At 36.5% G+C, this 11,723-nt stretch overlaps 1 protein-coding gene across 1 annotated transcript in view; it reads right to left on the minus strand.

The window, feature by feature from the left end:
* PROS1 (protein S (alpha)) overlaps positions 1 to 9,205 on the minus strand; it is a gene marked incomplete at its 5' end in the record, with an annotated part of 28,170 nt that extends 18,965 nt beyond the window's left edge. Inside the window, 6 exons of the mRNA XM_010076827.1 lie at positions 1,296 to 1,421; positions 3,324 to 3,446; positions 3,594 to 3,716; positions 7,576 to 7,662; positions 7,993 to 8,017; positions 9,048 to 9,205. Coding sequence (XP_010075129.1) covers positions 1,296 to 1,421; positions 3,324 to 3,446; positions 3,594 to 3,716; positions 7,576 to 7,662; positions 7,993 to 8,017; positions 9,048 to 9,205 — 642 coding nt within the window. The remainder of the gene's footprint in view (positions 1 to 1,295; positions 1,422 to 3,323; positions 3,447 to 3,593; positions 3,717 to 7,575; positions 7,663 to 7,992; positions 8,018 to 9,047) is intronic.
* Positions 9,206 to 11,723: the final 2,518 nt, after the last annotated feature.

Genomic DNA, 11,723 nt, shown 5'->3' on the forward strand with positions numbered 1-11,723 from the left:
TTTCCTTTCATAGTAAAACTCTTAGAGCTTCTATGTCTCTTCTACAACTGCAATTTAATTTATGATGTGTATACTAAACAGAAACTTTAACAAGTAGAGAGGAATAAAATATGTTCTAGGACAATATGTAAATACCTTCAATACTTGAAAAAGTTATTTTATGATAGCCTGTGTATGAATGGCTTCTTGTTGCTTTATCACCAGCTATCAGTACTTTTCAGCTTTGTTATAATTGTTACAGAACTTTGTCCTAAAGTTCTTTCTTCCAGATTTTAATTTCCAAAAAGAATACTTCTGAGGAAAGATTCTTTTTGGTACAGCTCCTTTTTTCATAGCTTCTTTTCTGGATATTTAGGAATAAAATTTTTTTTTAAATTAAAATTTAAATTAAAAATTTTAAATTTTTACTTTAAATGTGAGGTCTTTATACAAAATCTTTTATACAACTGTCATGCTGTCATTTCCAGCCTAGAATGGAGTTTAATTCACTCTAACGCTGTTATTTTCTAGCATAACTAGATAACCTGAGGAAGGATTAGACACTTGAATGTTATTTTAAATGGAATTCAGTGACCCCAGTGAAAAGCTCTTTCCAATATATGAGATCTAAGGACATATAAAGGACACAGAGACTGAGCCCCTGGCCATGAGGGTTAAATAAGCACCTAAACAGCCTATCAGATGGATAAAGACAAGCTTTTTAGTGTTTTGAGACAACTTGATTAAGCACAGGTTTTGTTTCTGACAATTGTCTCTTTATAAATCTTCCTAACTGTCATGTCCAGTTTGGAATTGCCAAATAAGTACTTTAATTGCTTTTGTTATAACTTGTCTTGAGTTGGGGGTATACATTAAACTGGTATGTATAAACCTTATAACTGTAATGATGCTTAAAAACAAGGTACAAGACACTCTAGTCATGTCTGGATCCTCAACACATTGCTCCAAGTTACCTGAAAGAAACATGACAGCTGTTTAGAGAGCTTGGACAGAAAGTCCTCTCTACAGTGGGACAGGAGAGCTCTGAGAAAGTTATCTGGCATACAGCAGGACACAGGAGTATACCATAAAACCCTCCAGCAGCTGGGAGTAAGTCATTGCCACTGTATACACAACATATAATATAGCCTGACTGAACCTCTGAAAGAACAAACAGTTGATTTATATTGTAATAAACAGTATGAATAACTAGATGAGATGCTGGAGCTTGGTATAGCGGTGGATTAAAAAAAAGAAAAAAAAAAAAAAAAGATAAAAGATAGAGTAAAGGGGGGACCAGGGAGCAAAAGACCTACCTTCACAGTTCTTGGAAGTTGAATTATATGTGTAGCCTTCTGCACATTCACATTCATATTTCCCCAGGGTGTTCTTACAGATGGCTGTCCCACAGATGTTTGGATGTAACACACATTCATTTATATCTAGAAATACAAACAAGTTACTAAAAACAAGTTGCTCTCTCACATAGTATTTTTTCCTAACCCTATTCAAAACTGTGCAAACTGAATGACGTTGGCAAACTGTCTCTTTCTTGCTAGCTTTACCATGCCTTCATAGCAGACTATAGCTATAGCCATGCAGATTTCTAGAAGTCTCTAAAAGGCAATTCTGCATGGCCTCAGCGAAAAACAAGTTCTCGGCCTGCCTGCCTTTCTCATTCTCTCATACGTTCTGTGGATAACAGGAAAAGGGATGCATGTCCAGGAAGGCAAAGAGAGAAACAGTCTGCACATTTCCTATAAGATAAACCAGACTGCACAATAAAATCCCGCCTTAGAAAAAGAAATCCAGAAGGACAAGTGATAATCCTATCAGAGTTTCTTACATGCTACAATTCATGTCACAATCATCTTTTAATTGGCTATGATGACAGGTGTTCAACTTCCTCACTGTCTCTCCATCCCTTAAAACAGTTTAGCGTCTATCTTTTGTGTTGTTTCCAGTTTTTCAATGTCATTTTCAAAATGCAGATGTGAAAACTGGATGCAGTATATAGTATCAATCCTACTAAATGTCTTGTAGACAGAAAAATACCAGATTCCTGGTAGTACTTCAGTTCTCACTTGCATGTACAGGGATCACTCTAGTCCTCTCTGTGGCTTTGTAGTAGTTGTGGAAATGGTACTGTACAGGGAGAACAGATTCTGCCACTGGCTTGCTAGGATGCCCAAAACACTTTTTAAGTCAAAGCTGTCCTGAATTTGGCCTACTTTTCTAGTTACCCTGTGTACTCTAAATTCCTAGGTGTATGATTTTGTAGTTGGATATAATGAAACACTTATAGCCACTTTATCAAATGACCAAACTAGTACTCTAAGTACCTACAAAGGAATATTAGAGTATTTTAATCTTTGATCATTTTTAACTGACTTTTCCAGTTTCTTTCCAGGAATTACAGAGATTCTAACAAACTTATCTTCTTGCCCTTTTTGACAAAACAGCAATCTTCTGTTCTTCTGGAATTTCTTCAGAAATTATTCATTCACAAGAAAAAAAAAATAGACTAAAGAAAGTGACAGCAGGAGATGGCCCTCAAGTCTGGCCTCCTATAGTATTTAAAATTATCCAAAAACTGTTGGTACAGCTCAGGAATAAAATATACGACATTTAAATGGAATTAAGTTGTATTTTTTTTCTAACTATGCAGTAAGAGTTGTTAATTATGTTAATACATAGTCTTTATCTGGAATGGAATAAAGCATGTAGGTCATGGCTAATAATAACAGAAACAAGCATGTACAGAAAAAAATTATGCTGGGTGACTAAAAGACAAATCTTCTTCTCCATGAAGTGCATTTTCAGATTCATTAATAGTTTCTTCTCCAATGAACTTCAAACTCCCAAAAGAACAGCATTACTAATTAGGAGTGATTCAGCTTAAGCCAGTGTTTATCAGACAGGATTTCTATGGTAACAATGTTAGCTGGCTGTACCACTCTAGATTCTTGTTTCAGTATGCTTAAAGGGTATGTGAAACTGGTGGTGACCAGAACAAGCTTTAAAGAACTCTAGTAAAGAAGCAGTATAATAGATAAGTAATATATAGTCTTTCTCTTTTTCCATTCCCCACCCCCCCGAATTAGTTTCAACCCACCTCAGTTCCTTGATCTGGTTCACTATACAGTTGCACAAATGCTTGCAGCGGTGTAAGGCTGCAGGTGGAATGAGTAGCCAGGTTGAAGCAGGACTACATCTTTCAGAGGCAATGCAAGCTTCTGCTGACTCAGAGCACTTAGGGAACTACTGGACTAAATTCCTTCCTCTCTAGTCAATAGGCAATGTACTGTCATGTAATGATGTCCTCCTTAAGTCTCACTTCCTACCTCCACAATCCCGCTTATTTGAATGCATGAAGTAGCCATCTTCACATAAACAACGGTAGCTTCCAGGTAAATTAGAACAGCGTTGGCTACAACCTCCATTTAAGTCTTCACATTCATTTATATCTAGAATAAAATCAAAATAAAAATCTCTGCTCATATGAAGGCATTCATTGACCAAGTGTGTGGCTATACTTAAAGATCTGATACTATTCGATAATAGTATAACTGTGTTCCTGAGAACTAACATTGTAATGAGATTAGAGACTATACCTTCTTCACATCTCTCTCCTTGCCATCCTGGTTTACAGACACATGTATATTTGGCTTGTCCATCTATGCAATCCTTATATCCATCTTTATGGCACGGCAGAGGGCTACACTGGTTTGAAATTTCTGTGGGATGGAAATATTGGAAATACTTGTTATTTGGAGTTATTTGGAGTTATTTTTCCTGCAGGATCAGTTTAGTCTTTCTTCTTCTCTTCCTACAGGTACCTTTCACGTTTCATGAAATAAGAAAGGGCTTGATACAGAACATCAAGTGCCCTACAACCATATTGCTGTTAATTCTCTCAGCAAGAATTTGCAAGCGACTGAGAAAAAACAAAGCCACCGGTACTTTTCTTTGTCAGAAGGAAAACAACTAGAAAACAAATTACTGACTAAGATTAATCCCCTCAAGATGTGACCAAACACAGACTTCATACTATTTTCATTACATTTTAAGGACTTAAATTTCATTTTTTAAAGAACAGTGCCCTGCCTCATCATATTACCACGAATTTCACTAGAAATACCAAAGTTTTAAGAATACCAAGAATTCAAGATTACAGAGATGACTTTCTCTGTTCAAGGAGGGTCACATTTGCAGAGACACTAATATCTCAGGCTGCCTTGGCTGTCCTGTAGGTAGACTGGATATGTCAGTGTCTAATACTTTAACCTTTTACAAATATTAACTTCAATGACAAACAAATTTGGGTTGTAAGGAGCAACTGAAGACCATACATGCTGGCAAGACCGCGGAAACCAAGGATCAAAATACATAGACTGGGGCAGAGAATACAGAATTCACTGCCTCTTTTGCTCTAATTGAAATACATAAAAGTTCTTTTAATTTTTCCCACCATTTTCATTATCTTACATCACCATACCACATAAGGTATCATTCTGCCTGTGCCTTCTGAATATATTGGTAGCTTTATGGATTATTTTCTGCAGGCCTCCAAACATTACAAATATATTGTTTCTACTTTAAAGTTATGTTCTTGTAAAGCTCTGCAGTGTCATTCTGAGGCATGTTTTTTAAAAAAAAAAGTAGTGCCCTGAAAGAACAGACAGCAGAATGAAAAGAAGAAAGGATTTTGTGGTGTTTGGATTCAAAAAAGTGGAATGAAAGCAGTGTTCCTGAAGACTGAAACTTCCAACAATTCTGTACCTAAGGCCTCACTGGATTTCTTAAATGTTTCTCACTTCACTTGAACTGAAGAACTGAGTCCCATAGAATGTTTAGCTTTCTGTGACAAAGAAAAAAATCAGTGTCAGCATATAACCAATTAAATCTACTTCTAATTAAATTCTGCTGCAAGTAAATCCAAAAGCCCAGAGGCCAGCCAAGCTCCAAAACTACAGAGCACCTCTAGAATAGGTGCTGCATGTCATGTAATATTCATATTGCAGACTGAAGGACTCCAGTTGCAGATGAAGACTGAGAGAAGAAATTGTGCAGAAGAAATAAAAGGAATGTGGTTCCTTCACAGCAATTTCCAAATGTAAGTACTAGAACTCCCTATATTTTTTTATCTTTTTTGACTGTTTACTGCTTTTGTAGGCCCAGGAACAAGTGTGGTATAAACTTGGTATGAGGAAAGTATTTTATATGTGATATATGTGGAGTTACCCTCAGAGTGTGCAGGAACAAACTTGATTGTCAATATTTCTGAGCAAAAAAGCAGTGATGGCTTGTGAGAGTCTGAGCTGAGAGAAGATGGATTGGATTGGATTGCTAGTGTGAAACACACATAGCACAAGTAGGTGGAATGAGTTGAATTAAGGATATAAAGGGCAAGAAAACTGAGGAAATCAATGAATGAAAAAGGAGAACTGGTGAAATACACCAGATGAAGAAGACAAGACAGGATCGATAGGACTAGATGGACACAGAAGTTATGTCCGCAGATGAATGATTAAGACGCCACTGCAGGAAAAGTAACATAGTATCCATTTGTTCCAGAAGCCGGCCTGGTGTTCCTCTTCTCCCAATTCAGGGTACCTTCTGACATACTACCCAGCAATGTTTTTTGATAAACATTTGTAACAACAACTAAATATCAGAAGATATACTCAGCCTGGAGTACAAGGGGGATGTGGCAAGAAATGTATTGTGGTACCCATATCCTCTGCCACTCAGAGGCTCTGGCATCCATGAGATGTTTCATGGTAAGCTGGATAGGTGTAAATGCAGGGATTTTTTAGGTGCTTATTTTCAAAAGCAATTAAGTATGCAGACTTATGGGATACAGATGTTTAGAGACTTAAGGATGCAGCCTAGATACCTGCTTTGATTAGAAAAGTATTAAAAGGGGTCTTCTATTCCTGTGAAAATTTTCCTTTTCCTTCCTGGAAAGGGATTAAAAAGTCAATATATTAATAAATTTTTGTAATTGTTTATCCAGAAATGCATGTCCTTAAATGTGTGTTCATTTGTGTGCTGAAATAACTCATTTGAACAGATATGAAAACAATTACATTACTTTTCAATTCTGTTTGTATTGTTATTTTTATTCCTTGTTTTTTTCAGCTTGGGATTCCAACTAGTTACTGTACTATTATAAACTCATTCTTACAGCTATTTAATTATTTCTCAGTAGGAAAATTAGATTTTTCATTTTGACAATATCAAAACAATTTGGATCGGTAAGTTCAGAAAGACAAAACTTTTAAAATTAAAAAAAAATCTGTTGATACCAGTATCACAAAATATTTGTCTCAATGTATACACATTTTTAAAAAAGGTTACATAGTTTTAGTGGATATTTTAAATTCCACTTTCTGAGCAGTAGATCATTTGCAGAAATTTGCATAAATTTCACTGAACATTTAAGCCTCAAACACTTGAAAATTGAATGAATACTCTCTGTACTTCTCTTTTATCCTGGTGACTGACCAAGGTAACAGTTTATTTAGTTCTATTTTATAATGTGAACCCAAATAGAGAAATACAATGACTGTCAAGTAAACTAGTTGTTTTCGCTGGGTAATACAGAAACACTGCACATTCACACAACTCTGCTAATTCCTTTCCTCACAGGACCTCTAATGAGAGTGAGAAAGAGTGATATGAATGGGAGTACATTTTAGTTTGTGACAGCAGTCATGCTGGCCAAGCGATCTGGAAAATATGTTCATCCGTGACCATATGCAGTGTAATTATTACGGATTTTTTCTGCCTTCCGCTGCTTTCAAGGACAAAAAAACAGTGTCAGATGGTTATGGATAAGTATCTCTATTCAAACTAACTGAAAGCTTCTTTGATATAACTAGGCTGTAAAGGTTTAAGAGGTTTAGAGAGATGTTTCAACTGTGACAAGTAGGGGAACATGGTACAGATTGCTTCCAGTGAATTTACTAGAAAAAACACAATTCATACTCGACTTATAAATGCAGAGGTGTAAAAAATAAAATATTTGAGCAACATCACAAGTTACATGTTTTGTGACCATCTTGTGTCTGGTGTCAATGACTATGTCTTTCAGCTAATATTTGAGTTTTTCAGCTGGTAATGTTACTCACTTCATGAAGGGCTCCAGTGTAACTATGGGCCAAAGAGTGAGAAAAAGGGGAATTAACCAGATGGCCTCTTCCCTTAAGTGACAGAACAGGACTTGCCAGACGCAGAGTCAGGCATAACTGTTAAACACATGGTAGAGTACAGAGGACATAGTAGGGAACATTGGTGGACTGGTGCAGGACACAACTCTGTTTCCAGAAGAATTCTGCCTTCCATTTTGCAGTTAATTACATTTCTTTTACAGCATGCTTTATAAAGTTAAAAACAGTCATGCTACTTGCTCTGAAAATGATCCGTTACACCTAATTTTTCTTGGTCAATTTTTGTTCCAGATTATTGAGTTTGCCCGAGTTAAATGGCAATTTGTCTCTTTTTCTGTCTATGTGAACTGCTCCCAAGCCATGTACATGTGTGTTCTTAGATCTGAGAGCACTAGGTAAAGTATCTAACAGCAGCACTTACCATTGACACAAGCCCTCAGGTCAGCTGGAGAATCTGGAGTAACTGCAGTAACCCTGAAAACACCTGCTCGATGAGAGGCAAGGCAGCCTGCAAATGCAAAGCCACACAATCTGCTTATGATACACTTATTTAGACTTAAATTACAATAGCTTATGCATGGCATCTTCAAAGAGCCTGTTCTCACAGCTGGGATCAGAAAACTTGTCTGGACTAAGGACATCTGACATCTGACCACAGACCAACCTTCTGAGTGCCTCTGCTAGGATCTAAGCACACAGAACTGCCTAGGAGCGAGTACACATTATAAGTAGCATGGAAATCACTCAAGCGTTGTGGGCAGAATAACTAAACTAGTATTATCCAAATAAGAAGACCAGCGAATTACATACTGCAGTTGTTCAGGTTTTTTGCACTTACTTAAATATTTGGGATAAAAATACTCCTGCAGAAAGAAAAGAAAAATAAAGAGTAAGAAAAATTTAAGGTAGATAAAATTACAGCAGAATATATCACTGAATACATTCTAAAATATATTGGTATTATAACTACAAAAGAAGCAAAAAAGAAAAAGTACTTTGACTTATAGAACATAGACCAAGTTTTCTATATCACTGTTGTTTAGGCTAAAACACAACAGTGGACAGTTTCAAAGCAAAGGCAATGAAAATGAATTGGGTGTCAAAATCACTGAAAATTGTCTCTTTAAATGGAAGGATCTTGCCCAGTGGTGTTATTGTACGTAGAGCAGCCTCTTTTATTTCCCTTTTTCACCCTAAAATAAACAAAAAACCCTGGAATAGGCTGAACATCTCAGATGAAATTCATTCCAAATAAAGTGAAAAGTGTTACTAAAACAGAAATTGTTAAAAACAACTAATTATTGATTACTGAAACTATTTAATCTTAACAATCAGTATATCCACATACATGCAATGTTATCAAAGACAGAGCATGCAATTGGCATGGTTTACAAAACAATAATTCATTTTAACCACATAAATTTTGTAATAACCCTTTTATAGTACAAAACTGAATAAAATATGCCTAATACTAAATAATGTGCAGTGGGAATGAACTGAGGAACAGAGTTCTCCCCAGTAGGAAAAAAGCTTGCAGTGATATGTCCCATCCCTTCATTAAAAGTGCTGCACTGCCATGCATCCTCTGTGTAAAATTTTAATTGAAGCCAACAAGAGTTTCCCCCCATGGAATGCTTGCAGACAACTGTAGTCTAAAACTGGTGATCCATACTGGAAATTAAAATAATATCTACTCAACTATTCTCTTTGCTTACACAGTCTTCATTATTAATTGTGCAGGTTCTATACACAGAAGAATTTCAAACCAGTTCTTGGTCTGCATGGTGGTTTGATTTTTTTTTTTTCAGCTTTGCAGTGTGAATTTTACGTACTTCTAGCTTTCCGTCTGCAAAAACCTACCATCTATCTCATAGATATTCATGAGATACTTACAGTTTCAGGATTATTTTCAAAGATTTCCCTGGCTTCTTCTTTATTGCATAATTCTTCAATGCATTCTCTTTCTAAATTTCCTTTCTTACTTTCTTCCATAAAAGAATTTGCTCGACGTTTCCTCACCAGGAACTGAGAGGCATACTGCTGGGATAAAACTTTGTAGAAACAAAGGAACTCTGTTGTTATTTCTTTATTTATAACAGCTGAAAAACACTTTATGCACAGAATGACTATGAGGATCTAAGATAAAAATTTGAATTAAATGCTTAGTCAGGAGTCGCTGTTTGCTATCACTTTGGAAAATGTGGGCAAGAAACCCTAGGATTCTGTCTGCTGTATGTTGGGTAGCTCTTTCTGACCAAAAATCCCTAAATCACCCCAAAAAAGTTTGTGCAATGCTATGCCTGGATCTTAATTTAAATGTCATATTCAGGACAAGATTTTTTTTTTTTTTCTAGCTATGGATATTCTAAAGTGAGATATGTGACCAATAAGTGGAAAAAAGCTGTGAAGCCTTTTATATTACCTGTTTACATGATCTAAAAGTAAATATTCTGATCCAATTTAACTTACATGACACCAAAACTGTGTCTTATAAAATCAGGTTACCTACTACATGTAATTAACATAACTGTTATTTTATTTTTCAGAACTCTAAAGAACAAGACAAAGTAAAACATGAGAATTATATCCTGAGAAATACCAATACAGACAACCTATAAATACATTTACTTTTTACCAAGATAAAACTCAATCCTAGCTAACTTTTATATTTCAGATCCGTTATGTGTCATTACTTAATTTTCACGTTTCTTGTTATTGTTTTTATTGACTTTTACAGTGGTGAGCAAATAAGTGAGTTGAGAAATGATATTAAAAATTAAAGACGTCTGTTTGTTTCAATGTTCTTTGTACAGCACGCAGCACCACAGGAACCGAAACTAGATAGCCTTGTTGGTTTAATTTTTGGCCATACCTTGTGACTAAGAGAAAAATGGATGAGCATAACTGGAAAAAGATCAGCTCACAGGGTTAAAGAGCATGCCTGACATATGTTAACTGGAGAGCACCATGCTTCTACACCTGCCCTTCTCTTTTTGGCCTTTGCACAACTTAACCTCTCAGGCTAGCACAACGGTGTGAGGGCCATGACACCTGCAGTGCAAACCAGATATGGTGAACATACATATTCATCAGTAGTCTACGAAGAAGATCAATTCAAGCAGACACAGTCAATTTGGTACTGTTTATGAGCATGTAATATCTCAAACCCAGAGTGCCTTTATGAGACATGCCAGCAATCAAGTGTCAGAGAACAGCCTCACAGCGCCTGTGCACTATCAGGAAAGAAAAAAACTAAAAGGCTTATTAGAAAGAGCAGCTAATCTTTCTGGTAAGGCAACAGGTAAGATTTCCTGAGCATGAGGTGAATGTACTGCAGAATACCTCTGAAGTTTTGAAGCACACCTTCATCTCAGAGAGCAACCCCCTGTTGCTTAGAAATGCAAAGAGAAGTTAGCTTGTGCCCTTCCCCACTACTAAGTATACGAGCAGGCGACAGTCTAGTATTCGAGGATTCCTTTCTTCTTATTTACATGTTGATCTACATGGTGGTCTTACCGGAGAATGGAAATAACTCTGTAAGGTGAAGACTGAACCTCAAGAAAACTGCGCAGAGAAAGAAAAGTCTTATCTTACTTTCTGGGACCCCACTTCCAGAAATTCTTGGCACAAAATAAATTATTCAAGCCTGCTTTTCTCCTCTACTTTTTTCCACTTTTGCAAACCTTAAGGTACGCCGTAAGTACACCTCAAGGGCTGTTAACAATGTATTTCAAGAGCTGGATTTGGATTCTCTGGTTGTTATGTCTCCTTCATGAAGCAGTTAGGAGGAGCAATGAATTGGAAACTGCTGCAACTGTGGATCTCCTAGACCTTCTCTGTCAATCCATGAGCCAAAAAACCAAAACCACTAACACTGTCTGCTGGGAGACTTGCTTTTGCAAGGCAAGACGACAGGATAAGAAGTGCCTCAGGAGAGCTCTTTTGAGCCCTAACTGCACTGGAAAGCAGAAAAACATTTTGAGAATTTATTTATCACCAACTGCTGCTCGCAGTGTCATCTTAATTAATTTGGGTAAATGGCTGTATTTGTCATTACATAAAAGCAGGCTAATAAGAAGGATACAGAAAGTCTGGAGTGACAGTGCATTGCACCCGATGATTTTGTTTACACTGGAGGTTACTACCAGCGTGATCATGCTGACATAGCTTTGGGGCAGAGGATCTGTGGTGTAGATGAGGCCTAACTCACAGCTGACTAAACAATCTTGTTTTAACTTTTAGCTACATCACTCTCATTTCCACACAGTCTTTCAGTAAACAAAGTACAAGAAAATTCTAAGAGTATGTAGCATTTTTGAGGATGTTACACCAAACGTAACACTGCCTACCCCGTGCTTTCAATATAGAGTGAGGTAATGGAAACAGGTCTATTCCCCTACATCACAGCAGTTCAGCCTTCTCCTAAGCTTATTTTCTATTATTTTGAGTTTAAATAAAACATGTAACTCAATGCAAATTCCATATTTTTATTGCAAATATTTCAATTCACATGCACAGAACTTGTAGTGCATTTATTCAAACGGTTTTTCCTTACAAAGATTATGATAG

Source organism: Pterocles gutturalis, unplaced genomic scaffold (genome assembly GCF_000699245.1).
Source record: "Pterocles gutturalis isolate BGI_N339 unplaced genomic scaffold, ASM69924v1 scaffold4613, whole genome shotgun sequence".
NCBI classification, from domain to species: Eukaryota; Metazoa; Chordata; class Aves; order Pterocliformes; family Pteroclidae; genus Pterocles; species Pterocles gutturalis.